At 59.4% G+C, this 27,980-nt stretch overlaps 2 protein-coding genes across 5 annotated transcripts in view; one reads left to right on the top strand and one right to left on the bottom strand.

Annotated features, from left to right (window-relative positions):
- Positions 1–952: 952 nt before the first annotated feature.
- Positions 953–20,451, top strand: SPDEF (SAM pointed domain containing ETS transcription factor). 2 transcript variants are annotated; one of them, XM_043450667.1, is made up of 7 exons: positions 953–1,997; positions 2,806–3,968; positions 13,206–13,664; positions 15,835–16,032; positions 17,657–17,704; positions 17,820–17,966; positions 19,806–20,451. In XM_043450667.1, the coding sequence occupies exons 3-7, from the start codon at positions 13,229–13,231 to the stop codon at positions 19,982–19,984; spliced, it is 1,008 nt and encodes a 335-aa protein (XP_043306602.1). In that variant the 5' UTR covers positions 953–1,997; positions 2,806–3,968; positions 13,206–13,228; the 3' UTR covers positions 19,985–20,451. The 2 variants fall into 2 exon arrangements, with proteins under 2 accessions (XP_043306602.1, XP_043306603.1); XM_043450668.1 differs by lacking the exons at positions 953–1,997; positions 2,806–3,968 and adding an exon at positions 10,681–11,738.
- A 2,836-nt stretch (positions 20,452–23,287) lies between these two features.
- The window catches only part of PACSIN1 (protein kinase C and casein kinase substrate in neurons 1), a 64,811-nt gene continuing 60,118 nt past the window's right edge, over positions 23,288–27,980 (bottom strand). For all 3 annotated transcript variants that reach the window (XM_043450550.1, XM_043450552.1, XM_043450551.1), the window contains exons 8-10: positions 27,844–27,971; positions 26,497–26,684; positions 23,288–25,990 (exon numbers count right to left, since the gene is read on the bottom strand). In XM_043450550.1, coding sequence (XP_043306485.1) covers positions 25,881–25,990; positions 26,497–26,684; positions 27,844–27,971 — 426 coding nt within the window. In that variant the 3' untranslated portion in view covers positions 23,288–25,880. The remainder of the gene's footprint in view (positions 25,991–26,496; positions 26,685–27,843; positions 27,972–27,980) is intronic.

Below are 27,980 nucleotides of genomic sequence, written 5' to 3'. Positions count from 1 at the left end.
AAGGAGTTAGAGTCTGGGGAAGGAAAGAAACACTGGGAAATGGAGACAAAGAATTGGGACATGTGGGGTCTGCAGGGGCTCGAGGGGACACGAGAAAACTCTCTGGAGTAGAGAGCTCTTGAGTTGGGGCTCAAAAGATGAGGATTCTTTCCACTGAAGAAGAAACTCAACTCCATTTGAATGACAGAAAAAGGACTTTCCCGGTTCACCGGGTGTTCAGAGGGCGATGGCTCCACCAGGCTCCTGCTCTGCTGTCAGAGCTCACAGCCTGAGGGGGTGACAGCTCCCCATGTACACACTCAAGCCTGAGAAACCCCAGTGGCTGGAGAGAATGTTATCTCAGTAGGTCAGAGAAAAGTTCCAGGATGGAGTGGGTGTGTGTTGGACCCCAGGTCGGCAGCGGGTGGATGTGGGAAAGGCATTGCCCGTAATGGATGGGTGGGGGAGAACAGGAGGGGGCAGATTTCACCCCCTGAGGGGCTGGCCTAAGGGGGAACTGAAGGGGAGACCAGCCTTGGGGAGCTGTGGGCAGGAGACGGAAACTCTACTAGACCGAGTGAGCCATGCCAAGGACCTGGGACTTGACCCCAAGGGAACAAGGTGGCTAGTAAGAGGGTACTATCAGGCATAAGGTGATCGAGGAAACTTCAGATATGAGCTTATATCTGATTATCATCATGACCTTGTTACAAGACATTGTAACATCTGGGCCTCAGTTTCTTCACCTGGAAATTGGGCACAGTAAGTTACCTGAAAGGGCTGCTATGGGGAATAAGATGACATGGCTTTGTGGTTGGTCATCGGCAAGGCCCCGGGAGAGGGCGTTGAGGTTTGCAGAGCACTTTCACAACTTCATCTCACCCCTCACCACAACTCTAGGCTTCCCTGGTGGCTCAGACGGTGAAGAAACCGCCTGCAGTGAGAAGACCTCGGTTCGATTCCTGCATTGGGAAGATTCCTGGAGAAGGAACCTTTTAGTTTTCTTGTCCACTCTGGTTTTCTTGCCTGGAGAATTCCATGGACAGAGAAGCCTGGCGGGCTACAGTCCATAGGGTCGCAAAGAGTTGGACATGACTTAGTGACTAACACTAATACCACAGCTCTGAGAGTGCCTCAGAGAGGGGAAGGGGGAGTTCGGTAGGTTCCGGCCAAAGTCACAAAGGTGGAAGGTGACAGAACTAGGGTGTGTATTTGGGTCAAACCCTGAGCTGGTGTTACAACACCGTGCTGGATGGATCAAGGTGCTGGTGGGGTATGTTACCCAGAGTCCCTTATTTGGCCCTCCCTTCCCCTGGAGCCCATAGGCAGGTTTGCCTCAGGTGAGCACCAAACCTGCCTTGAGCCCACCACGGACATCCTCCCACGCAGCCTCTTAGCGCTGTGGTCCGTGTGAACCTCGGCTGAGTGGATGCAGGGTCCTATCCTTGCTACTTCTTGGATCTTTCCATCCTCCAAAGGCAGCTTTGTTTCCTTATTCCAGGCCTGGGTGGGTATAATCACTGTCCATTCTCAGCACAGCTTAGCCTGGTCCATCCACGCAGGCCCACCATTCCTGGAGACACCTATGAAGTGCTCCTTTGGGCCCAAGGCAAAGCTGTACCAGCATTCAAGGAGCAGCCTTCCCAAGGTCAAGGTTTTCTGTGGTATGACCAGTTCCCTTCTCAGTGCCACCCAGTCATGAAATGTCTTCTCTGGCTGCAAGAGTATTCTGTCTTCATCTATCTTCCCATCTTCTGGTCTGTCGCATAGAATCAGGCTTGACTTTGAGTAATAAAGATGCCACCTAACAAAAATCAAAGGTCTGTTTCTCTCACAGAAGTCCTGAGACATGCAATCCAAAGCCAGTATGGAGGTTTTATGCAGTCCTCAAAGACCTAAGCTCCTTCCAGCTCACTGCTCCAGCATTTTGTTTCTATGGTCCAAAATGGCAGCCAAGATTCCAGCCATCACAGCTGCATCCCAGGCAGTAACACAGAGGAAGGATAAAGAAGAAGGAGGTAAATCATACATGCTAGTTTACTTTTTTTTCTTGATAGTTTACTTTTAAGAAAGATTCGTAGCAAGTAACACATGACACCACTACTTGGTCCCACCGTCGCATCTAGCTGCAAGGGAGTCTGAGATAGTCTTAGTTCCAGGTAGCCAGGTTCCCAGATAAAGTAGGGGTTTGTTTATTGAGGAAAAGAGAATGGATGTTGGGGGTAACTATCTATGACACCCCATCCATTCAATAAGCATTTATTGAATACTCCCTGTACTCACCCATGTTACAGTACTTATAATGTGATCAATACCTTAGTGTCTCATGAGCGATAAACTGTGCCTGGCACTTAGTAAGTGCTCAGTGGCCATTACTATTAGTGCTAATACAAACACAAGCTTCTGGGAGAATGGAGAGAAGGTCCCGCTTGGGAATGTTGGCGTTCTTTCTATTTTTCTTGGTTCTGGAAGACTGGGATGGTTGACTGTAGTCGTTTTGGAAACTCATGTTACCTCCCCAATCTCCATTCCATCCTACCTCCACCTTCTCAGGGAAATAACTCTGATAATTCCTCCTTACCAAGACACCTGTGATAGTTAACAGCTAAGCACAGGCTCTCCAGGGTGAAAAGTGCAACCATATGGTAGAGAATTTTGGCATCAGTTAAGGTGAGGGGGCAAGGTTCTGAAGGCCTTGGAATCTTCCAGAGGCCCTAGAAAAATCATACTGTAAGTTGTCACACAATTGTGTGACTGTAGTGACACAATTACTTCTGAAATGGGAACATAACAATAAATACTCTCTGAAATGCCTCCGTCTGACAGCGTGGGGGTTGCAGATGCCAGGCGCCCTTCCAAGGTGATTCAGAACAAGAGGCCCTGGAGGGCAGGGCAGCCCTCAGCCCACCTGGCAGGACGAGGAAGAAGCTGAGAGCTTGGCTGCGTGGCCTTGCTTGGTCTCCCAGAGCTGGAGGAGCCCAGGTGGGTGCTGGGGCTGGAGCTTCTGTGCTGCTGCTGGCTGACCGCCGCTCCGGGCCTGGGAAAGCGAGCTACTGGTCCTTGCTGAGAACCAAGCTATGACAGGCCTGCGCCAGGCCCTGTGGGGCAGAGCATAGGGTGGGCGGGCCTGTGAGCCTTGGGTCTCTTTCCCCAAAGCTCTCTCCACCCCTGACCTGGGGAGCCAGACAACGCCTCCTCCAGGAAGCCCTTGCTGACTTCCTTTGCCAGATGCCCACTGTCAGTGTTCTCCCACATCCCTCCACTGGGCTTTTTCTAATGCTGCCTGCTCATCTGTCCCCTGCCCTCAGCTGACCCCACTCGATATAGCCCCTGTACCTTGCATGTAAGATGAACTCGGTAACGATATATCAACTAATGAATGAGTGAGTGAGTGAGTGAATGAATGCATGAATGAGTGACTGAATGAGTTCCCAGGCTGCCAGGGGGTGGTTCCCCCAGCGAGGAGGGGGAGGCCTGCAAGGGTTAACCAGGAGCCCGTCTGTGGTCTGAGGTAAGCAGGGAGCGTATTTGTTCAGGTAAATAAGGAAGGATTACTTATAATGGGAAATCAGGCCCCAGCCAACTCTTCATCTCTTGCTGCCTAACTTCCTCCCAGCACATTCCTGCACTCCGCCCGTGTCCACACTGCCCCGCAGACCCGGTCCCCTGAGCCCACCGCGGCCTCCCTTGTAAGCCCCCCTGGCTGGGTCTCGCCACGGTGCCAGCAAGTGGCCCTGAGCTGGGGGCAGGGGGGCTCCCTACGGGGCGTGCAGCCCTGAGACCTCAGAGAGCCGCCCGTCGAGGGTGGCCAGGCCCCCGGCGGCCCACCCGAGTGCCACCTCCGCCCTCAGTCCTGCCGGCCCCTGGTACCGCCGGCGCCCCAGATGCCTGGCTGAGACCCAGCAGTGGTCCCAGCTGCCTGTGCCTCCCCCTGGCCCCCAAGGTTGGCACCACCGCGGACGACTCTTTGGGCACCAGGCAGCTAACGGGTAAGTCTGGTGGGGGGGCAGTGCCCGGCCATGGGGGCTTTCCCCTGCCAGCTCTGGGGAGGTGGGTGGTGGAGGGAACTTTCAATGCCAGGCTCCCAGGTGTTGATGACCCTGATCTGGGTCCTTCAGCCTCAGAAGCCCCCGATCCCTGTGCGTACTGCCTGCCCAGCCTGCCCCCACCCCCCGGGCTGATCCCAGGGCCCAGTTGAGCCCCCTGGCCTGGGGAGGGCGGCCTGGGGTGCCCCACGTCTGTGATGAGCCCATCTGAGCTCCGCACTGAGCCCACCCTGCCCAGCCTGCGGGGAGGCGGCTCTGCAGGTGCGGAGCCTCGGCCCGAGACCAGGCTGGTTCTGCTTGGCTAGTTAAACACAGGCAGCCTTTCCGTGGCTGCCAGCATGGCTGCTCTGCCAGGGGCAGGGTCTCTCAGAGCCTGGTCACGAGTGGGCAGGGCCCTGCTGGAGCCTGGAGGCTCCGGGTCAGGGCCAGGGTCCGGGGTTGGAGCAGGGGCTACAGTCCCAGAGCCCAGTGGCTTGGGTGGGGGGGTGGGTGTGGTGCGCACGGGAACCAGGGGATCGGAGTGATTGCCTTGAGTCCCTGGGGGGCACAGCGCCTCTGGGCACGTGGGGAAAACAGTGCGGGTGAGGGCAGGGGCCTGGAGGTGCCCCCTTCTAGGACTTGCCACGTGCCTCCAGTGGGGGGGAAGGAACTGGGTGATGGGGGTGACAGCGTGGAGGGCTGAAGGGTCTCGGTGGCTGGAGCCTGCCCTGGAGTTGGACAAGGTGTGTGTGCATGTGTGCACGCGTGCATGCGGGGTGGGAGCAGTGCCCTGAGCTAGCCCGGGGCCCCTCTCCCCTCCAGCTGGGCCCACCCAGCAGCCCGCACTCAGGCCTCAAGCGGGCTATCCCCTGCCTGACAGCCATGGCCTTTCTGCTCCTCTATAGCCAGGCCTGGGACTTGGCCTCACTTCCTGCCCCTACCTCCCCAATAAACAGCTTCATGGCCATCCCCAGGAAAGCAACCATCTCCCCAGCTGCTCGGCTGAGTAACAGAGCAAACAGGCGCTGGGGCTGCCCCAGGCCCCAGGTGGCAGGCAGGAGATTACCCATCAGACGGGGTGCCCACGCCAGGGCTCAGCTCAGCCAGCCAGTCTGCTCACCCCGGTCCAATGGGGGGAGGGCCGGAGCCAGGGACTCCCCCCCAGATGCTCAGGGCTCCCCCAAAATTCAGAATTCAGAGCTCCCGGGAGGTTGGGGTGTGGAGGAGGTGGTCTCTCATGGGGTCAGGAGCCACCTGCCCCTTTGAGAGCCTAATAGGCACCATGAGGGGCCCAGAGCTGAGAACTCAGGCCCTGCCAGACTTGGTTATTGTGTTTCTGATTATAAAATGGTTTGGCAGATGCTGTGCCACCGGGTTGCCACAAGCCGCTGGATTACGCAAAACGTCTCTTGTCAACCGAGCCTGAGGAAATAGGGTGGAACTCAGTAGGTGCTCAATCAGTGCTCAGAAAGTGTGAGCCTGGCGGTGAGTGGAGGAACCAGGAGAGCCCACTTCCTGCCACGGAGGTGGTTGCAGCCATAAAGGGAATAACCCTGCAACAGACAAGAGCACAGCTGTGTGCTGGGCGACTATGGTGCAGCCTGAGTGTAACTGGGGACAGGGCCCTCTGGCGGAGGGCAAGAAGGGGCAGGTCAGAACCCGCAAGGTGTCACCCCAGGCAAGTCCCTCTGACTCCCTGAGTTTGCAGCAGGTTAGACAAGGTGGCCTCCTCTGTGAAAGGAAGCTTCGTGGAAGAAGCAACCTGGAGCGGGGTTTTGAAGGCTGTGTAGGAGTTGGTGGAGGCAGGCTGGCTGGCGGGATTTAGCGCTTTGTGAAACTTGTGTGGTTTCCCAGTCTGGTCTCCTAGGCTGAGGTCAGGGGAAGTGGGGGCCTCTGGTTTGGGCTCCTCCTAGAGGCCAGGGAGGAGTGAGTGCAGCCAGCAGCTGCCCTGGACCCGGCTAGAGAGTAGGCTGACCTTGGGGCAAGGTTCAGGCCTCTCCCATCACCATTCTCAACTCTCCCCCAGACTCCACCCTTTGGCCCTGCCCCTCCATCCAGCATCACCACCTGCTTCTTCCTTTGTTCCCATCACTCTTCACCCTGTCCCCTTTCCCTCCTTCTTCTCCAGCCTGGTCCCCTCACCTGCCACCTTCATGCATGCCCATTGTAATTCGCAAGGAATTTCCATCCACTGTCCCCCTCAATCTCCACAACCCTTTTAAGACCTGCTCTTAACAGCCCATTCAACAGACATGCAGCTGAGTTTCTTGCCCCGCTGCCAGAGCTAGGCTTGGGGCTCCAAGCAGCGTGGGACCCTCCGCCGCCCCCACCCTGCTCCATGCTCCACCCTGCACCCCTGGCCAGGAGAGTGGCCTGTCAGGTGGAGCAACTCTTCCCAAAGCAAACTTTGCACAAGCTGAGTTGCCCTGGGCCCTTCCTGACATTTAATGCCAGGCTCCTTCCCCTGCCTCATTTGCATGTTCCCAGTCCAGGAGGTGCCCCCTGCCAGATTCTCCTCTCCCACCTCTCCGGGCCTCCAGACTCCTCCAGGTCACTCCTCCTAGGCCAGGGCCCGGAGTGGGACCCTGTGGGAGTCAGATGGGCCAGCACCCTCCCTGGACTATAGGAAGGGCTAATGAGGTCCTTCCGGGACCGCCAGAATCCAAGGGGCCCTTCCTTTTCGCTCCAGCTCTGGGATTGAGGAGAGGGGTCTGGGGGTGACCGCCTGGGTTAGGCAGGGGTGGGGCCCAGGTCTCTGCTCGCAGGGCAGCGAGTTGGCCTGAGGGCTGCTGGGACCAGTTCTTCCTGCCTCTGATGTCCAACCCAAGTCAGCCTGGCAGGCACGATGGAGGTCATGGGGTCACAGACTCCAGACAGTGTCTGGGCCAGAAGAGCTCTGGGAGCTGACTTATCTCCTGGAAGAACAAAGGAGGAGACTGAGGCCGAGGAGACCAGGGGCTGCCCAGGGCCTCAGATACAGTGGAAACAGCAGATTATGAACCCACATCTCCAGATGCTGAGGCCTCGAGTTCCTTCCAGGCCTCCCATGCCTTTGGAGAAAACTCGAATACAGGGGTGAGCTTGGGGCTGAGGGGGGTCCATGTACCTGCAGGCTTCAGGCATCCATGCCACCCAGACGCCCCAGTACGACTTCCGTGGGGCTGGCCCTGCAGGTAGCCTGAGCGAGGCAACAGGGGTGACCCTAGAAGTCGGAAGGTGCCAAGACTTCAGCAGGAAAGAGGGCGGAGCTCACCCTTGACTCCCAGTCCCCGCCCGATCACCATGGACACATGCCCCCAGGCACTCACCGCCCCTGCCTGTCAGGTGGGAATAATCCTGGCTGCCCGAGGAGACCGCGGGGGGAGCCCAAGCAGTTTATTTATTTGGCCTTCACCTTGTCGCTGGAAGGGCTGGAAGTGGAGTCAGTGAGGCGGGACGGGGGGGGGGGGCAGGAAGTGGATGCCTAATATACCCACGCGCAGGAGTGACTGGGGGGGGGGCTGCTGGTACGTACTCATGCCTTGGGCTCCTGGCTGCCCACGGGAACAGCGGGCACCGCAGAAAGCGAAGTTGCTCTTTGCGACCCCGTGGACTGCAAGCCGCCAGGCTCCTCTCTGTCCATGGGATTCTCCAGGCAAGAATACTGGAGTGGGTTGCCATCTCCTTCTCCAGGGGATCTTCCCGACCCTTCAATCGACCCCCTTCCCAATCGAACCCAGGTCTCCTGCATTGCAAGCAGATACTTTTACCATCTGAGCTGATCACAATTCCCTTATGTCCCCCGACTCTTTTTGTTTCCTGCCCCCCATCCTCCTGCTGCTTGGCCCTGACCCTACTCCCAAGTCTCCCTAGGCCTGAGGACTGGCTCCCCAAGTTAAATCTCCCCAAGTCGAAGTTTTGCTTCTGCTAGTTGCTTCCAGCTCATTCCTCTCTTTTCTTTATGTTGGCTGCGTTGTGCGGCGTGCGGTATCTTAGTTCCCTGACCGGGACTCGAACCTGTGCCCTCAGGAGTGAAAGCCTGGAATCCTAGCAACTAGATCACCAGAGAAGTCCCTGGATCTAGCTGGTTTGAAGAGCAGTCTCGGAGGGCAGGGGAGCTGCATTTTCCTAGGAGTGTAGCAGCTGTCCCAGGAGCAGTGAGGGGGCTGGACGGGGGCAGTAGGCAGGGCAGGAAGGGCCTGTCTAGGGGAGCACGAAGGCTGAGGCCAGAGGCAGGGAGGCTTCAGACCTCAGCAGCCGGGCCCTGAACACTGGCCTGGGTAGGCCCAGCTTCTCTCCAAGGTGCTGACCGACTGCCTGGGAGTTGAGGGGACAGGCCCACGTGGCCCCTGCCCACTCTGCATGGCTCCCAGGGGCTGCACCGCCGAAGCCCCCTCATTCCGACCCATTCATGTGGACCCAGAGGTTAGAATGGAGGGAGGAAAGGGCCGCCACTGGTGGGGAAACCCGAGGTGGTCTGCCCCCAGATGCTGGAGTGAGGAGACTCTGGGCCGAGTGGCAGGCCTGTCCCTCCCCTCTCCTCCTGCAGTCCTGGGCCCTGGGCAGACTAAGGTTGTGTCTTAGGATTGAGGTGGGGGCTCGAGGCATATTTACCGCCCCCACCCCACAACCCCATTGGGAGTAAGATCTGAGCAGAATGTGAGAGACAGGCTCCACCCTCATGACAGCCCAGGGCCTCAGTAAAATCCTCCTGGTGACTCCCTGGGGCTGTGGTTTTGGGAGCTGTCTGAGCATCTTTCTAACGTCCGGGTGGAGGGGCAGGAAACAGCTGCCGTAGATCTCTAACTTTGGGTCCCCCTGCCCCCTGCCCCCTCTCTGTCTTCCTGGGGGACCACAAGGTGCGGAGAGAAGGGGCCAAGGTGGTAATCCCTCTGGCTGCAGCCGCGTGAGTCTGCCCTGTCTCTGGGCCTCGGCCTCCACCAGCTGTTACCAAATTTCTTTGTCTGGAGTCAGAGCCAGTGCCTCTTGGGCAAGAGGGAACCAGGACACACTGAGCCTTAATCCAGAAAAGATCAGCTCGAGGTTTGGGAGCTGGAGGCATTGCTCAGGAGACGGGCAGCCCCTCGGGCCTGGGCTTTCGGGAGGGAGCGGGACTCGACAGAGCCCGGATTTGTCGCAGGACCCCAGGGTGCAGTGATCCAGGCACTGCTGTGTGACTACAGACACCTCCTGGCCATTCTCTGAGCCTCGTTTTCCCAGTGTCCCCATGCGGAGACCATCACCAACGAACGTACTCATGGCTGAACTGCACAGACGGGGGAGCTGAAAAGTCAGAGGAGGGAGCGGCCACGGAGGACTTTGAGCTGAACTGTGATGAGAAGGGAAGGGCATTGTGGGCAGGGGGATGATGAAAACAAGAGAAAATAGCCGTGTCACGCCCACAGCTCAGGATCTGAGGGAGAAACACCGTTCCCATCAGAGCCTGGATATGTGCTTTGCTCCAGACCCTGCCCCTAACCAGTGAATAAATCTGTTTCCCGCTCTGGGCTCTGAGCTCTAGCGCTCAGAGGTGGGCACCAGCCCCTGGGATCAGGCAGGGCAGGCGGTGGGGAGCCATGGGAGGTTCTAGAGCCCAGGGCTGCCCGATAAAAGGGTGTTGGAGGGAAATGAGCTTGACCATGCAGTGGAGTGAGCGGATAGGAGGCAGGAATGAACTCTGGAAGACCAAGCTGGCCAATCAGGAGGTGGGCAGGGCCCTGGGGAGATGGGACCAGCCAGAGCAGGAGCCTCAGAGGGCACGTGGTACAAGAGCAGAGACCACCCAAGGGGTGGGGCCCTCAGGCAAGCTGCACGGCCTCTCTGAGCCTTACTGTCCACATCCACAAAGCAGGGTGCCTGAGCCCCTATGGGTAGTCAGAGGGTAGCATGTACACATGAGGTACTCCACGTGCATTCTCTGCCCTCCCGGGTCCAGCCCTAGAGCCTGGAGAAGATGCCAGAGTTGCAGGCTGGACACACCAGCCCCTGGCTCGTTGACCAGAAAACCCAAGTCCCCTGGGCTGGGCTCAGCCTTCCACGCTGCGTCCCACCTGCAGGCCATGGGCTCTTTCCCCCTGCCGCATGGTTAATCATTAACTTCTTTTTCACCAGGGAGGTGTTGGAGCTGGGACCAAGCCTTGGTTGAGAGCAGGTTCCTTGGCATTTAGGAGCAAGGTGACGAGGGTGGGGGCTGGAATGTGGGGTGTGGAGGAGAAGGCTGGAGTTCTCTGCTGGTGAAGGATCCCTGGGCCAGGAGCTGGAAGACCTGCATCTGAGTCGTTTGTTCTCTGCACTGTCACTTCCCCGCCACAGCAGGGATGAGCACTAAGGCTCCCTCGGGAAGGGGGTGAAGGTGAGGGCCCCCGAAGTCGCTTGACCAATGTGTCAGGGATGTGTCGTCATGTCCTCGCCTGGCCGATGCTAACCCCTACGCCCTAGCCATTCATCCTCACTGACCCTTCGTGCCTCTGTGCCCCCGTCCTACCTGTGACCGAGGCCAAGCAAACAGGAGGGCCGTGAGGGAGGCAATTTCTCCTGCCTGTTGGAAGAGGTTCCGTCTCCCTGGCACATGGCCCAAGGTGTTGGCAGGGACTGTCCTAACGTGGCAGGTCGGGGAGTTCTGGGGACGTGGATGGGGCGGGGTGATGAGGGAAGGGTGGGGTTGAGGGGGCTCTCCAGGGGTGGGGCTCCGCAGGAGGTAGGGTGTGGGCACAGGCCAGGGTGGGGACCCAGGGCAGAGCGGGCTGTTGGCTCTGCCTGGGTAAATAACATGGGCTCACAGCACACACGTGTGTTTGCACAGAAGGACTTGAAATAATTCCAAGCCTGCCCTCTGTCCCCCGCAATCCTGGCCCCCCCATCCCTGCCCACCCCACCCCAACCTTTCCTTCCTTGTCACTTAAAGGAACTTGAAAGGGAGACTTGAAATGAAAGGGAACACCTTTCTTTCTTGCTGGCATTCTCTGTGCCACAGGAAGAGCAGAGCTGCCAAGTCAGGTTGGGCAGGTTGGGTACTGCACAGGGTAAGGGACAAGGGGAGCTGAAGTTCCACTTGGGCTCCACTCACCAAGCCGCACTGCTCAGAGAGGAAAGGGCATTATTTTCTGAGATGCATGCAGCTGTACTAGCTGCAGCCCTAGGTATAGAAGCCAGAACCTTCCAGATGGGGCTCTTTCTCTACCCCACCTGCACATTGCGGCTGAGCAGGTCTACAGGGCTTCTAGTAAAGCCTCCCCCTCATACTGGCCAGATGCCTTCAAAGCCAGTTCTCAAACTTGAACCCCCATCACAATCAAAGGGCCTGTTGAGACTCATTGCTGGGAATTCCCTGGCAATCCAGAGGTGAGGACTCTGAACTTCCACTGTAGCGGGTACAGGTTCAATCCCTGGTCAAGGAACTAAGTTTCCACAAGCGTGAGGTGTGGCCAGAAAAAAAGAAAAGAAATGCCTTGCTGGGCCTTCCTCCCCAACCCTGAGCTTCTGATTCAGGAGCTCTGATGTGGGCCTGAAAATTCGAGTTCCTTATGAGTGGTGCGGATGCGGGCACATTTTGAGAACACTGTATAAAGTATAAATACCCCCAAGAAAGGACACATATGAACTTGCCCTTATCAGGTTTATCTGCTCCTTTCCACCTTTGAGGATGACCCACCGTGTTACGGGGAGCATGTATTTGTTGGTCATCTCCCACATCTGTCCTGCTGTATTCTTGACTCTCAAGTCACGGAAGTATCCCAGGGACCCCAGTTCTTTGCTGTACGTACACAATGCAGGTCCCCTGCCTCACCCAAACCTCCAATATGGGGCTCAGAGGAAAGGGTCCAGGGGCAGCAGAGCCTGGGGACCGATGGGGAGGGAGGCCTCTGAGTCTTCGCATTGAGGCCAAACGGTGCCCCCTGGGTGGCCTTGGGGAGCCCGGGGGGAGTGGGCTTGCCGACGGCCTCATCTGTCCCCTTGGGCCTTGGTCTTCTCTCCAGCCCCTGCAGCCGTGAGGAAACTGGGGTGTGTAGGTCCGCAGAAACGTGCGCGTGGGCACCTCCCACCTGGGGAGCTGCGAGTTCCTCTAAGGCGTGAGGGGAGAGGAGAGGGCCCCGGGAGCTGGGAGAGGCCGTGGCAGCACCTTTCAGGGCAGGACGAGGAGGGGCGGGTAGCAGGAGCCTGGCCCTGAGTGGGGGTGTTGCTGGGTGGCCACGTCAGCATCGTTGGGCTGAGAGTTTATCCATACTCCCCGCACGACCCTGCGGGGCTTCCCTGGTGGCCCAGTGGTAAAGAATCTGCCTGCAATGCAGGAGACCAGGGTTTGATCTCTGGGTCAAGAATTCGCCAGTATTCTTGCCTAGAGAATCCCATGGACAGAGGAGCCGGGCGGGCTACGGTCCATGGGGTCACAAAAAGTCAGACTAAGCTCACAAAAGCGGCCCTGTGGGAGGGGCAGGGGGCCGCCTGCCTGACCTGGGAGGGGCTTCTCCCTGCCACACCCTCACTTGCTCCCGTCTGTCTTCACCTGGCCCATGGGAGATCATGGTGACCTTTTCCCTTCCCTACCCTCTTCAAAGGCAGAACGAAAACAAACAAGCTTTGTCCCAGCAGAAACGATTAGGAATCTGTCTGCAGTGCAGCAGACTCGGGTTCGATTCCTGGGCTGGGAAGATCCCCTGGAGAAGGAAATGGCAACCCACTCCAGTATCCTTGCCTGGAGAATCCCATGGACAGAGGAGCCTGGCGGGCTACAGTCCATGGGATTACAAAGAGTCAGACACGACTTAGCAACCAAACCACCACCACCACCACCACAGAAGGAGCTTCATCAATGGGACAGCAGTCTGGGATCTGGGTGGGGGGCCGGCCACCTTGTCCAGGCCCCAGTTTGCTCATCTGCCAAATGGAACTAATTGTGCCTTCCTTTGTGAGGACCAAATGAGATCGAGCACTTCAGGAGATTGTTTTAAACAGGTTACTTGTGTAAAAATACACTGCTCCCAGCACCCCGACTTCCCTGGGGAGCGAGGGAGACGTCTGTTTGCAGCTCTGCACGTCCCCTCCCAGCCATAGGGCCCATCTGCCCAGCCCTGTCTTAGCTGCCCAGTGACCCGGAAGCCCCGGCTCTCTCCCAGGCCCGGCCGCTGCCCACTGGGCTCCTCATCTCCATAACCAGCTTAGCGGCCCCCACGGGGACAGGGAAGCAACCGGGGCCTGACTCTCCCTCCTGTTCTGTTTCTGTAGACACAGCCGCCAGCCCGAGCAGCATGGGCAGTGCCAGCCCAGGCCTGAGCCCCGGGCCTCCCGGCCGCCTCCTGCTGCCCCCGGACAGCGCGCTGCGGACAGGCCTGGAGAAGGCGGCCGCGGGGGGCACGGGGCCCGAGCGGCGGGACTGGAGCCCCAGCCCGCCTGCCACCCCTGAGCAGGGCCTGCCCACCTTCTACCTCTCCTACTTTGACATGCTGTACCCCGAGGACAGTAGCTGGGCAGCCAAGGGCCCCGGGGCCAGCGCGCGGGAGGAGCCGCCCGAGGAGCCAGAGCAGTGCCCGGTCATCGACAGCCAAGCCCCGGGGGGCAGCCTGGACCTGGCCCCGGGTGGGCTGACCCTGGAGGAGCACTCGCTGGAGCAGGTGCAGTCCATGGTGGTGGGCGAGGTGCTCAAGGACATCGAGACGGCCTGCAAGCTGCTCAACATCACGGCAGGTGAGCCCCTCCTCTGCCAGGCCACCGGGAGGGACGAGGGTGCCGCCTGGCACACCGTGGTCACCCCCAGAGATGCTGGTGCTTCTCCACGTGCAGCCAGTCCCTAACACAGCAGCGGTGAGCCTGGGAGCCAAGGTTCTCAGCCTCTCTGCGCCCCGGCCGTGCCAGCCTGGTGTCCCCACGTGGCAGGCACTGGGTGAATGAATATGAGCTCTACCATCTGGCCCACCTCCTGCTCTCACACGTCAGTGCACAGTCCCCGGCCTGTTCTGCTCCAGACTCTCCTGCCTCTTTGCCTTCCCCACAACACTCACACCCCAGGACCTTTGCACTTGCTAGTTCCTCATCACAGAGTGCTCTTCCCTCAAATATCTACTTGGCTCACCCCTCACCTCCTTCAGGCCTTGACTCAAATGGTACCACCTCGATGAGGCCTTTCCTGACCCTTCTACTGAAACTGCTGCCCTCCTATTCCTCCAACCTGCTCTATTTCTCTCATGGCTCCTACCGTCAGATATGCTGCATGTTTATCTTGTTCCCCGACTGTCTCCCTCACTGGAAGGTACATGGCCCGAGGGCAGGGATTTTCACTTATTTCGCTCACTGCTATGTCACTAGCTCCTGCTTCCCCTGTGGCTCAGCGGTAAAGAATCTGCTTACCAATTCAGGAGACGCCAGTTCCATCCCTGGGTTGGGAAGATCCCCTGGAGGAGGGCAAGGCAACCCCACTCCAGTATTCTTGCCTGGAGAATCCCCATGGACAGAGGAGCCTGACAGGTTACAGTCCATGGGGTTGCACACACATCCCCACCTCCTGGGATGGTACCTGGTACTTAATAGATGCTCAACACAGTCACCTAATATGCCCTTATCCCTTATACGAGGGATTCAACGTGGACACAGCAGAAAGGCTCCTCTGCTCATGAAGCTGACGTTACAGTGACGAAACAGATCATAGATAAATAGATCAGTGTGTCTCTGGTCCGGTGGGGGTGAGGGCTCTGAGGAGGAGAGCCATCAGGAGGTGAGGCGCGTGTGTGTCCGGGGCCTGGAGGGTGTGGTTGCGGAGCTGATGCTGCCGGTTGAGGGGCTGCTGGGGCCCCTACCGGTCCCGCCGGCGCCTCTCCAGCTTTGGGAGCGTCTGATGCATCTCCTTGGCCTTCGAGGTGTCTGAGCCTCCCACACATGAAAGGTCCTCAGGCCCGACTCCTCCTCCCCGGAGTCATCTGGGCCCAGCCCCTGCCCCCCAATAGTCTCAGCTGGGGCCCCCCTTGAGGCAGCCCCTGCTCAGGGCCCCCTCCTCCAGTGGCCCAACCAGCCCGCACCCCGGAGGCTTTCCCACGGTGCCCCCGCTCCCGCCCCGGGCTGGGGAGGGCCCTGCCCTGTGAACAATAGGGACAGAAACAAATGGCTTTGACCCTGGGGAGGAAAATGGGTTTATTAGGTGGGGGCAGGTCGGTCTGCAGGTCACCCCCTGAGAGCCTGGCGTTCACTTGGAGGCCCCATTGTGTCCGAGACCGCAGCTGGGTTCACCCCAGGGCGGCTCCCCAGGGAGATGACTGGAGCCCAGTCAGAGACGCCCCCACCCCGCTGGCCTCGGTCCCGTTTGCACCCCCTGCCCTGCCCTTTGCCCACGGAGCACGTGTGCTGAGCGGTGCCCTGACGGCCAGCCCTTTGTCGGGTGCTGGACGCGGGGAAGGAGCCCCCTCTGTGTCTTGATTCCTCCTCGGCGGCGGGTGGGGCCAATCCCTGGTTGGGTTTTTCTCTGGTCCTTTGAGGGTTTCGGGCAGGCGAGAGGAATCTGGGAAAGGAAAAAGCTGGGGTGTCTCTGGTATCGTGTCACTGTCCCCTCCAGCGCTGGGGCTCCCCAAAGGGCCCTTTGGAGGGGCTGGGGGGGCGTGGGAGGAGCTGAGGTCCAGGTGAGATGGAGGTACAGAAGCTCCAGGCTCCCCTGCCCTGAGCCATGTTTGCTTTCGGGGCCCTGGATCCTTCCCCTCATCTCCTCTCTTCTTGGGTACCCACCTCCACAAAACCCCTCAAGCCTCTGTCTGGCCTGGAGGCCGTTCCGGGAGAACATAGATTCCCACGGGGGCTCCATCAGGGCAGAGGGGACCCCCCGGGGCAGTGCCTTCAAGCAGACTCCGGGGCTGAAAGAGTGTCTCCCGCTCAGACCCGGTGGACTGGAGCCCCGGCAACGTGCAGAAGTGGCTCCTGTGGACGGAACACCAGTACCGGCTGCCCCCCGTGGGCAAGGCCTTCCAGGAGCTGGGGGGCAAGGAGCTGTGTGCCATGTCGGAGGAGCAGTTCCGCCAGCGTTCGCCCCTTGGTGGGGACGTGCTGCACGCCCATCTGGACATCTGGAAATCAGGTCGGTGGAGCACCCCCCCGCCCCACCCCCAGGCTCCAAGCCCGGGCCCTCAGGGGAGAAGTTAGGCCAGGATGCCTGCCCGCGGGTTACGGGGGAAGCAGCCCCTTATGCCCACCTGGGTTCCGTTCTGAATCCCGGCCCCACGGACCGCTGCCTTCCTGGATCCTGGGTGAGCCCTCCAGCCCCGACCCTCTGCCTACCCTGATCAAGGCCACAGAACCTAGGACAGAGCACGTGGCAAATTAAAAGTATACGGTAGACTGTGAGGACGCAGGACGCTGGATCCTCCCAAGTCCTCCTTCCTTGTCCTTGTAAAAATGTGTTTGTTTTGTGTTGTACTTCATTAAAGCAGAAATAAGGCAATAAATGTACAGAATTTTTTTCAAAAACAAACTGTTGTGAACCACAGTATACCTTGGGGGATGCCGCTCCCACTTCCCTCCCCTGGCCCCCAGCCCCCCTCCCTTGAGGCAACCACTGTTGCCTATTTCTTGGGTACCTTGCCAAAGGAAGTCTATGCATATACAAGCAAGAGTAAGTGTGACTTCTACCCTTTCCTAACACAAGTAGGATGAGTATCACGCTGTTTTGTACTGGACAGTGTATCTTGGACCTTTGTTACCCTTCGTTGTTTGACCAGCGCACCTATTTTAATCTTTTTTTTTTTTAATTGTGTGACTACATGGCTTTTGAGATCTCAGTTCCGCAAGGGATTGAACCCAGGCCCTTGGCAGCAAAAGCGCAGAGCTCTAACCACTGGACTGCCAGGGAATTCCCTTTTTTAAAATTTATTTGTTTTTATTAATTTTTGTTTGTTGCTGTTGCCCTAGGTTGTCACTGCTGCCAGTGGGCTTTCTCTCGTTGTGGCGAGTGCGGCTACTCTTCGTTGCAGGGCACGGGCTCGAGGGCACGCAGGCTCAGTAGCTGTGATACACCAGCTTAGCTGCCCTGCGGCACGTGGGATCTTCCCAAACCAGGGATCAAACCTGTGTCGCCTGCTCCCTGAGTCGCAGCCCTGCCCCTTGGGGCCCAGGATGAATGAGGGGACAGGTCCCACCCTCATGGTCCGATCAGAGACCAGTGTCCAGCCCCCAGCCCAGGCCTCTTGCCAGGGGCTGCAAGAGCAGTGGGCAGTGCCAGGCTGAGAGCCGGGTGGTGGCGTGAGCAGAAGGTGACTGCCTCCACCTCCCACTGCTTTTTCTGGGGAGGGAGGCAGGTGGGAGCTGGAGGGGGTAGAGAGGTGCGGGGCAGCCGGAGGGCAGGGAGTGTTTTTGTTGTGCTGGGTTCTGAGCGGGATGCCGTGCAGACCTCATCACCACTCATCCGTGCAAGACCTGTGAGGGGGAGTCCCAGGCCCGTTTCACAGGTGACCAGCAGGGCTCAACATGTGCTCTCCTCTCTGAACCAGGGGCCGCACGCCGAAGGCCCCTCTCAGCTGCCAAATCCTAAACTTTCTTCCAGGAAGCAGCTCTGTAAGCAGCTTGTCTCCCAGATTGGCAGGAGGAAGAGAGCCACCGGGTTCGGGGGGTGGGCTTCTGTGACCCCACAGTTCCACCCAAATGCCCTCCTCCTCCCTTGGAGGGGCGTCTCTCTGGGGTCCCAACTTCCTCTCCTTGCCCCGCAGCTGCCTGGATGAAAGAGAGGACGTCCCCGGGGGCAATTCACTTCTGTGGTGAGTCGGGCAGGGCAGGGAGGCAGGTGGCCAGAGCTCCGGGTCTGGGGGGTGATGGGGTGGCGGCCACTGAAGACCAGGGCTCCCCGCTCACCACCACCTCCTCACCGCCCAGCCTCGACCAGCGAGGAGAGCTGGACGGATAGCGAGGTGGACTCGTCCTGCTCCGGGCAGCCCATCCACCTCTGGCAGTTTCTCAAGGAGCTGCTGCTGAAGCCGCACAGCTACGGCCGCTTCATCCGGTGGCTCAACAAGGAGAAGGGTGAGTGGTGCTGGGGGCAGGACGGGGTGGCTGCGAGGCAGGGGGTGGGAGCTGTGGTCCTGCCAGGCGCTGGGCAGGGGGCTGCAGCCGCCCCCACCTTTGCCTTGAATACCACACACGCACTCTCACTGGATCAGCCCAGGGTCTGTGCAATCTGTGTCCACACCTGTCCCCCGCCAGGCTCTGCCTGCTGAGGGTCCCCAGCGGCCACGTGCCCGGCACATAGCAGGGCCATACAACTCTGATGAGAACGGGACATAGTCTCTACATCAAAACATCAGCGCTGCACTGAGGAAGCCAGTGGTGTCCCGAGAGAAATACAGAGCAAACCACACAGGCAGTGTTAGATTTTCAAGTAGCCACAGTTTAAAATGCTTAAAAACAGGTACATTTAATTTTAATAATACGTCTATCTAATCCAATATTATACATTCTTCTAATCTCAACATATAATCGCTGCAAAATTATTAATGAGATGCTTTACTAAGTCTTTTAAATCTGGTGTGTATTTCATGCTTACACTGCATCTCAGTTCAGGCTGGCTACTTTTCAAGGACTCACAGCTACAGGTGGCTAGTGGTGACTGCCCTGGACAGCACAGGACTGGATGGTGTGCGGGTGTTGTTTTGGAAAAGGCCCAGAGCTGAGAAACCTGGGTTCTAGGTCCCATTCTGCCATTAGTAGCTATGGATACCTGGACTCCAGTCTTTGTGAAACACACTAGATTCATTCATCCAACAAACCTTCGTTGAGCACTTCCTCTGGTTCCACATTTGCTCAGCCAATGTTTATGGAGGATCATAGTGTCCCGGAACTGTGGGGAGGATTCAGCGATACCCCATCCTCTAGGGGACCTACAGTCTTGTAGGAAAACCAGCAGTGAAATGAGCTGGTGTGCGGAATGCATCTGGCTGCGATGGGACCAGCTGTACCCAGGTTGAGGAGGACCTCAGAGAGGAGCAACTCTGGGGCTGAGTGTGGAGCTCAGGAAGGAAAAGGGCTTAGGAGGGGTGGGGAAGTTTCTGCATGAGCCGTGGTGATCTCATGTGTGGATTTGAGACAGAGTGAGCCGGTCCCCCAGGGAGACCATCTCACGATAGAGGACAGGGAGATCAGGGAAGGCGGGGTGATCTGGGAAGCCTGCCTGGAGAGGGTGTGCTGACCTGGGTTTTGCCAGGTGCTTCAGACAGAGAACTGGGGATATTAGTGAGTAAAAGTCCCTTCCCCCGGGCTCTGCTCCAAGGACTTTCTGTACTCACCAAGACAGTGGTCACCACAAACCCTCTAACTGACCGGAAAAAGGGAGTCTCAGCTTCTAACGCTGGAAAACAGCCGGGCCAGGATTCCAACACAGGTGGGCTTGATTCCAAACCCACTCTTTCCACCGTCTCTTACCAGTTCATCCTGCCAGAAAGGGCTGTGTGGGGCCGAGGTGGCTGCGAATCCCACAGAGGTCTTGCAGGCTGGGGAACTGCACAGGTGACCTTGTGAAACGAGCTGTGTCCGCAGCCCGGAGCCCCCCCACGGGGCTTCAGTGCGGGGTGTTTAGGAGCTGGCGCTGGCAAGGGCCAGGCCTTCAAGGCCCCGAGTCACCCACCGCAGGCTCACCCTGCACCCAGGAGGTCTGTGAGTCCACAGTTGGATCCCCCACTTCCCGGGCCCTGTGCTACACCTCCCCACATGTTGATTTAACAGCCGTGGTAGACGGTCTTGTGGCCCCACAGCCTAGCCTGGCCCCGGGGCGACCCCGCCTCCCCTGACTCTGTGAGGCTGATCTGCTGGTCTTGGTCTCTCTCCCCCCTGCTCTGCTGGCTCTCCCCGGGCCCCCCGCTGCCCCAGGCATCTTCAAAATCGAGGACTCCGCGCAGGTGGCCCGACTGTGGGGCATCCGCAAGAACCGCCCCGCCATGAACTACGACAAGCTGAGCCGCTCCATCCGCCAGTATTACAAGAAGGGCATCATCCGCAAGCCCGACATCTCCCAGCGTCTGGTCTACCAGTTCGTGCACCCCATCTGAGCACGGACACCGGGTCCCGGGCCTGAAAGGTGCCCTCGCCAGACCTCCCTCCTGCCTGTCCTGCCTTGGCCAGGCCCAGAGCTGGGAAAGAGGGCAGTCTGCTGACATCCAGAGTTCAAGGTCAGGGAGGAGATGGCCCGCCGCTCCCCGAGATGTCAGTGAGCTCTCTGGGAAGAGAGCCCCAGGGTGGGGGGTGCTTGCCCCTCGGGCCTGACTGCTCCACGGCCAGCCCATCGGAGGATGGAGGGAGGCAGGGCTGTCCCCCCGCTCCGTTGCAGCCTCTGACCCCAGGCGCTCCGGAGCAGAGCCAACGGAACGGCAGTGACTTGGCCAAGCCACTTGCCCTCCAGTGCCCTCGGCTGCCCGTCCAGCACTGCGCCTGGCATGGTGCCAGGAGACATCTGGACCCCCGAGTTGGGAAGCCAGGGGTGCCCTGGGGACGGATAATAAAGATCCTAAGGAACTGATGTGGTCCCAGTGAGCCAGAAGCACAGCCTGGAAGCCATCCATACTCAAGTCATTGTGGTCACAGGGGCCTGGGGTGGTTAAGGGAGGCTTCCTGGGGAAGGCGGCATTGAGTGGAGCCTAACAGGAAAGGGACAGCTGATGGGTGGAAGCAGTGGGAGAAAGGCAGGGAGTCCTCAAGGCCCATGCAGGGCTGGAAGGGCCCTCGTCTCCCCTGGCCTGGTGTGGGCTGGAAGCAGAGGCTGCAAGGGCTGAGGAGGGTCTCCCACGGGACTGGAGAGGTGGTGGCATCCTTCTGTCCTCGTGTCTGTCGGGGGTCAGGACTTCCCCCTGGAGGGGCCGAGGGCTGCCCTTCCTGCGAGGGGACCCACAGCCTGGCCGCTGCTGGGCCAACCCGGGGGCTCTGGGACAGGCAGCCGTGCCGTGGGAGAGGGGGGCCTTCAGCCCTCCTCGGGGGAGCCGGCCCTGCAGTGAACGGGGGAAGAGAGGCTGGCTTGGGGGCAGTTCCTCTCTTGAGGCCTCAGGGGTACTGAAGCTGTGAGCGCTGTGAGCGGGGTGTCAGCGGTCAGAGCTCATGATGGGAGGGGGGCGGGTCTGAGTGTGGGTTTGTGAGCAGGGGGAGATGGAACCCTCTCCTGGGCAAAGGCTGTCAGCTTCTTCACACCCTGCCTCATGTTTATTCATCCAGCTTGGGTGTCCTGAGGGCCGGCTAGGTGCTTCGACTGCTTTTTTGCCGTTTGTTGTCGTTCAGACGCTCAGTTGTGTCCGACTCTTTGTGACCCCATGAACCGCAGCACACCAGGCTTCCCTGACCTCCACCATCTCCCAGAGCTTGCTCAAACTCATGTCCATTGAGTCGGTGATGCCATCCCACCATCTCATCCTCTGTCGTCCCCTTCTCCTCCTGCCTTCAATCTTCCCCAGCATCATGGTCTTTACCAATGAGTCAGCTCTTCACATCAGCTGGCCAAAGTACTGGAGCTTCAGCTTCAGCATCAGTCCTTCCAGTGAATATTCAGGGCTGATTTCCTTGAGGATGGACTGGTTGGATCTCCTTGCAGTCCAAGGGACTCTCAATAGAAACTGTGAGGTTACCCCACCCCGCAACTTTGCAGCTGAGGAAACTGAGGCTCAGAGCAGTTGAGCGCTCACTCACAGTCACACGGCCGCTCGACGGCAGAACCAGGGACTGAACCCGCAAGCACAGGGCCCTCTCTGCCCCTCCTTGCCTCCCGCCCCGCCAGCGCCCTGACCTCTGCAAGGCTTAGCTTCCCAGGAGTCAGGATGGGGAGCCAGCCCGCGGCACCCAGCCCAGTGAGGGTTAAATGCTGCCCTGCACTGCACCTTGTGCCCCCAGCAATTTTATTGTCTCCAGAAGAACGTTTACTCCTGGCAGCGAGCAAACAGCACCTTGGCATGTCAGCTGGGACTGCACCTGAGGAGGTGGGGGTGGGGGCCTGCCCCAGGCGGCTGCCTCGCTGGGCCCCTGCTGTCTGCCCACCCCTGGGGAGGGGGCGGGCTGGGACCCCGGCCAGAACCCAGGTCAGCTTTGCTGAACTGGTTTTGTCTCCAGCCTCCGCCCCCACCGGAGTCCCTGGCGCCACCTGCTCTCAGGTCCCTAGCAGGGCCTGGAGCGCCTCCGATCGCAGGCTGGGGCTGGAGGCAGGGGGGAAGGGGATCAGGGCGAGGAGTGGGGAGCTGGAGCTGCTCCAGAATGGCACCCGGTGCTGCAGGGGGGCGGGGGGGCCGCTCCCTGCTGGGTGGATCTGCCACGAGGCACAGACGTCCCTGGCAGGCACACACCCATCCGGTGACACCCGGTGTGCTGGCAGCAAGCTCCAGAAGCCTCCTCCTCCTGCACACACACTGCCTGTCAGAGCCCCATCTAGCCTAGGTCCTCCTCCCTGACCGTCTTCAGGGGAGCCCGCCTCCAGGGCTCCGCATGGAACAGGCTGTCCAAATGTGATGAGGTCAGCTTGTGCCTTTATTTGAAGAGTCCTCTGTTCAACTCAAACCAGGGGTGTGTCCCTGGAGGTGGGTCTGGGGATGAAGAATATGGGGGAGAAGCAGATAATGTCCCCAGGTCAAATGAGCATGCCCTGAGGCTGGGGAAAGCAGTGGGGGGCGACGGGCCTGTAGCGTATTTGCCTTGAATGATGGTTTTGTGTTGGGACCTTGACAGGCTGTCGGGGCCAGAAGGGCCTCAGAGAGACAGCTAACCAGATGGGGGGTAAGGCCCAGAGTGGTGACCGGGACACCGTGAACTGACGGCAGGACTGGGACTAGACCTGGGACTCCTGCCTGACCCAGAGGGGATCTGGGTGGAGTGAGGGAGGCTGAAGCAGGGGCCGGGCCTGGAGCTGAAGATGGGACAGAGTTAGGAGCCCAGAGCCCCAGTCCGGCCCCCAGAGGAGTCCCACACAGAAATGCTATCCGAGGTCAGGCAGGAAGGTGTGGCATGACCTGATATCACACCACAGGGAGCCTGGGACTGTGGACAGCCACGAGCCACAGGCCTCCAGAGTCACTTTTAGAATCTCACTTCAAAAACTGAATCTACTTGGGAGTCAAATTCACCCTTGAACCCTAAGTTTGGGACCCCAGATGCCCCAGCTCTCCTGGCCAGTGCTCATCACCAGGTGCCCAGGACCCTAAAGGCCACAGTCTTGGTGCCTCAGAGAGCGTCCGGGGTGAGCTCCTCTGCATGGACAGGCCCCGGGGCCCCCCGCCCTTGGCGGTCCCCCAGGATAGCACCCTGGGACACCGCCTCCCCAACGGACTCCAACTGTAGAGGACTCACAAGAGCCGGAGATACACACAAGAGGACACACGTCCAGCCAGGTTGACACAGTTCTGGATTTTATCCACAGTTGTACAATCACAACTTATATATATATATATCTGCATTTATACACCTTTAAATTACACAATCATGTACAAAACAGGTGCGTTGCTGAGACCACAGCACTTCTCGGAGTTTCACAAGTGTTGGACTAATGGAGTCAGGAAGCCTGGGGTGGCGGGCGGCGGGGCAGTCCTGGCTCCTCGCAGAGCCGGGCTACGGAAACGGGGCTTCACTGGGGACAGAACACAGTACTCGCCGCCGAGCCCCGAGCCCCGCGGGGCGGCCCGCGCAGCATCAAGGGGGTGGGCGGGGGGGGGGAAGGCTACAAGGGGCGGTGGGTGCGGGCACCCACGCTCGGTGTTGAGTGCCCAACGCCAGCACGTGGGGCTCAGGGGGACTTCGGGTGGGAGACCCTCCTTCCCTGGGGTCCTGAGGGGCCTGGGGATGAGAGAGAGCGGTCCCCCGTGGGCCCGTGGAGGTGGTTGCTCAGAAGGAAACAGGTTTTGAGTCTCCACCCTGGAGCCAGCAGCTGGAGTGTGGAGGGGGACGGGTCTGGGGCCCAGCTGGGGCCACAGCCCCACCCGGGTGCTGGGGAGCCGCAGGCACGGAGAGGCGAGCCCAGGCCCCAGGGTGCAAATGGGAGGGCTTCCTGCCTTTCGAGGACAGAGGCCCCCTACCCCAATTCCTGCCTGGGGGAGAAGCTGAAGAGGCTTCAGTTGGGGGGTTTGGAGGCCTGAGGGCTTCTGGAATCCTGCTTCAGGCTCTCAGGGGCCTGGGTCACACCTCAGGCTGCAGCAGACAGGGACGAGAACGGGGTGCTGGAAGGGGAAGGTCTGCAGAGCCCTGGGGTCCTCAAACCCCCAAGTCCCCTGGCCCCGAGGGAGGCCCGCCCCAGCGCCTCTGCCAGGGTCCTCTGTGCCCAAAGGACTAGATACAGGGCCTGGAGGCTGGGGTCTGGGAGCTCCTGAGTGGGCTCTGGGCAAACGCAGCAGGAAGCAAAAGAAGACCGAGGGTGGCAGAGGGGCCGGGGATCGCGCTTTCGTTACCTGGAGGCCGGGGCGGCCAAGCGCCGCCACGGCAGAGCACGCTGGGTGTCCACAGGCCCCAGGCTCAGCGGGAGCATCAGCCGTGAGCAGCGACCTCACCTGCTGCTGCAGGAAGTCTCAGGGCCTCAGAGACTCCGCTTCCCGTCGTTCCCCCGCCTGGGGGTCCTGGCCTGCCTGGGGCGGCTTCCCATTCTATGGGCGAGGCTGGTTGGGACCTGGTACGAACACCCGGTAGTCCAGCACGGCCTCCTTTCACCCACCTCAGGAGACACTGCTGCTCTCGGAAGACATTCGGCCCCCTCCTGCCCACGGGAGTCCTCTCACTGAGACCCAGGCTTGCAGAGATGGGGGCCGCCAGCGGGAGGGGCTGCGAGGGGCCAGGGCTGGAGTTGCGGGATGGATGAGGGAGAAAGACCCTGTGACGGTGCTGCTCCGGAGGCCAGGGCCCCCGCAGACCCAGGCCCTCCCCGCCGGCCACAGGCTTTCCCCGCCTGGTCCTCCACGGGTCTCCCTGGGCAGGCCAGAGCAGGGGCACGGAGGAGGAAGGAGGCTAGGCCGGTTTAGCCTGGTGGATCTAACAGTTTTCAGCGGACTTGGAGGGAGAGGAGAGAGAGAGAGAGAGAGGGTGGGAGGGCAGGCAAGATGCCCTCCTCCCTAGGAAACAGGAGGAGGCTGCTACTGTTGCTGGCTTTGCCCTGGGCTTTGGGGCCCCCTCCCCGCTGCCTGAGAGCGGTATGGGGCCTCTGCTAGTGACTGGGGTGGGTGTCTGGCTCTGAGGAAGAGATTGGGCCCAACCTGTCGACAGCTGGAAAAGGGCCCCAGTGGGGTCCTAGCCCCTCCCCTGACCCCAATCCTATTCACCCCTCCTCCTACACCAGTGACACTGTCCGCAACTCCAGCTAACCCCTCTTCTTGTCTTGAGGAGTCTAGGGACCCCGGAAACCTCTGTGGGAGAAGACGGGGGTGACCATCCCTCCTCTGGCCCTACCAGTCCTCAGGGAGGAGGCTAGGAGAAGAGTACTCCCCCAGGCAGAGTGGAAGACTAAAGGGGTGGCCCCCTTCTTGAGGGGTCTTCAGAGGGGGCCTCTGAGAGTAGGTGGTGGGAGGGGAGCAGGGTGGGGCAGGAGACAGAGGGCAAGAAAACCAGGCCGGGAGACCGGCAGCAGGCGCTGGCAGCCTGGGGTGGGGGTGGGGGTGGGGGTGGGGGCACCGAGGATGGAAGGGTCCAGGAGACACCCCTCCGGGCGCAGGAGACTCTTTGGTGGGATCTGAAGAGCAGATGTGATGACGTCACTGTCGGGCTAAGTCCTAAACCCTCACCTGCCCTGGGGCCATCACCCCAAGTCCCACCACCCTGGCCTCCAGGCGACCCTGCAAATGCTCCGTCTCTTTATATTTTTTGTTTTGTTCTGTTTTGACTTTTAAAAAAATAAAAGCTTGATCGGAAAATATGTCTGGAACTCTATGGTGGGGAGTGGGTGCGGGGGCGGGAGGCTGCAGGGAGGGGGGCGGCGGGTGAGGAGCTGGGGGGGCAGGGCCGCTAGACGGCCTCCACGTAGTTGGCGGGGTAGAGGCCCAGCTGCCCGCTGTCCAGCCGCCCGCGGCACCAACCCTGCTCGTCCTCCTCGCCCAGCTTGGTGAGCTCGTCTCCTAGGGAGGGAGAGGACACAGAGGAGCTGATTGACCGGAGCCGGAGAGGGACCGTCTCCCCCACCTGCCCACCTGCCGCGGAAGCCCTCTGATTAGGCTGGGCCCACCCCAACGCCCCCTCCCCGCATTGTTGCCCGAGCGCCCGCCCCGGGGACCAGCCCCACCCGCACCTCGACACCCACGTGCGGCCCAGCCACCAGCTAACCTGGGTCTCAGCTCCACCAGGGAGGCCCAGGCTGCGCCTCCTGCTTCATTTCCCTGGTTCGATCCCTCCCCCTGCCCTCCCCACCCAGTCCGCGTTCCAGCCCTCCCCCACCCTCTTCTGAGGTCCAGATCCCACCCCTTGCCATCCTTAGAGCCCGCCCCGGCTCGCCAGTCCAGGTCTTGTCCTGGGGCACGGGTCACCCCCAGGTCTCGGCTCTGCACATGGGGCACGCCTAGGTCCTGTCCCCGGGGCACGGGTCACCTCCAGGTCTCGGCCCCGCCCACCGGGCACGCCCCCTCACCGGCCTTGAAGCTGAGCTCGTCCTGCTCCTGGCCGTCGTAGTCGTAGAGCGCCCGCACACGCACTCCCTTGGCATCCTCGTCGAAGGGGTTGGAGCCTCCGTTGGCCTCATTGCCCCCAAACGGGTTCCCGCTCTCATCGTCCGACCACTCGGTGGCGTAAGTCTGGCCCCTGTCGTAGCTGCTAACACTGAGGCGCAGGAGAGGCCCCGGCCTGAGCGGCCCCTCACCTGGTCCCCAGGGCTGCCCCCTCCCAACCAGGGCCTGACCCCAAATCCCGCGGAGCAGGCCTTGTAAGAGGGAGCCCTCACTGACGGTTCTTTAAACACACGGGAAGCAGGACTATTAGCATCACTCAGCCCTTGAGTGAGGGGGTGCTTAAGGAGACCCCAGAGAACATCTGACCCCCCATCTGAGAGGGGCAGTACAACCCAGTGACTAACAGTGAGGATTCTAGTAGGAGGAGCATCATGTTGTTAATTAATGTGCCACACAATAAATCAACACTGCTGTATGTTAGCCATGAATGTTAAGACAGTAAATCCTGAGCTCTCACCACCAGGAAAACAATTTTCTAATTTCTCAACCTTGAATCTACAGGAGATGATGGATGTTTTACTCAATTTATGGTGGTAATCATTCCTGTCTATAAGTCATGACGTCTAGAAGTCACATCATTATTCTGTACACCTTAAACTTAGTGCCATATGTCAATCATATCTCATTAAAACTAGAAGAAAAAAAAAGAAAGAGATGAGCCCAAGCTCATTTTTAGTCACTAAGTCATGCCCAACTCTTTTGCGACACCATGTACTATAGCCCACCAGCTTCCTCTGTCCATGGGATTTCCCAGGCAAGAATACTGGAGTGGGTTGCCATTTCCTTCTCCAGGGGATCTTCCCCACCCAGGGACTGAACCTGAGGCTCCTGCATTGGCAGGTGGGTTCTTTACCACTGAGCCACCAGAGAAGCCCTATATCTATATGTATGTGTTTAATGAGTGAGGATTCTGGAGCCAGACCTCTTGGGCAACATATCTTGGCTCTGAGGCTTACTAAACCAGCTGTGTGACCTTGGGCAAGTCACTTACCCTCTCCGGGTATCGGTTTTTCTATTTGTAAAATGGGAATATTGACATACTCAGAGTGCTGGGAGTCTTCAATGAGATAATTTACGGAAAATGCTTAGCACAGCGCCTCACACACGGTAGGTGCTCTCACAGACTGGCTACCACTATCTCTGAGAGGAGCACTAGGTTGTCCTGATTTAAACCATTTCTTGTCTGCTAAGGTAAAACTCAGTGGCCCCCATGTGGGGGCCCCCCAGGCGGCTCCGTAGGAGGCACTCACCTGCCACGGTCCCCAGCCTGAGACGTGGACTCCACCACGCCAGCAGCATTGGTCAGCGCTGCCCCCTCTGCCTTCTTAGGCTGTTTTTCCTTCTTGGCGGCGGTGTGAGGGAGGTCTGGGTTCCACTCCTGGGGGGC

This window comes from Cervus canadensis, chromosome 28 (assembly GCF_019320065.1).
Source record: "Cervus canadensis isolate Bull #8, Minnesota chromosome 28, ASM1932006v1, whole genome shotgun sequence".
NCBI lineage: Eukaryota > Metazoa > Chordata > Mammalia > Artiodactyla > Cervidae > Cervus > Cervus canadensis.
Note: the sequence above shows the minus strand (reverse complement) of the source record. Positions and strands in the feature narration are given on the sequence as shown.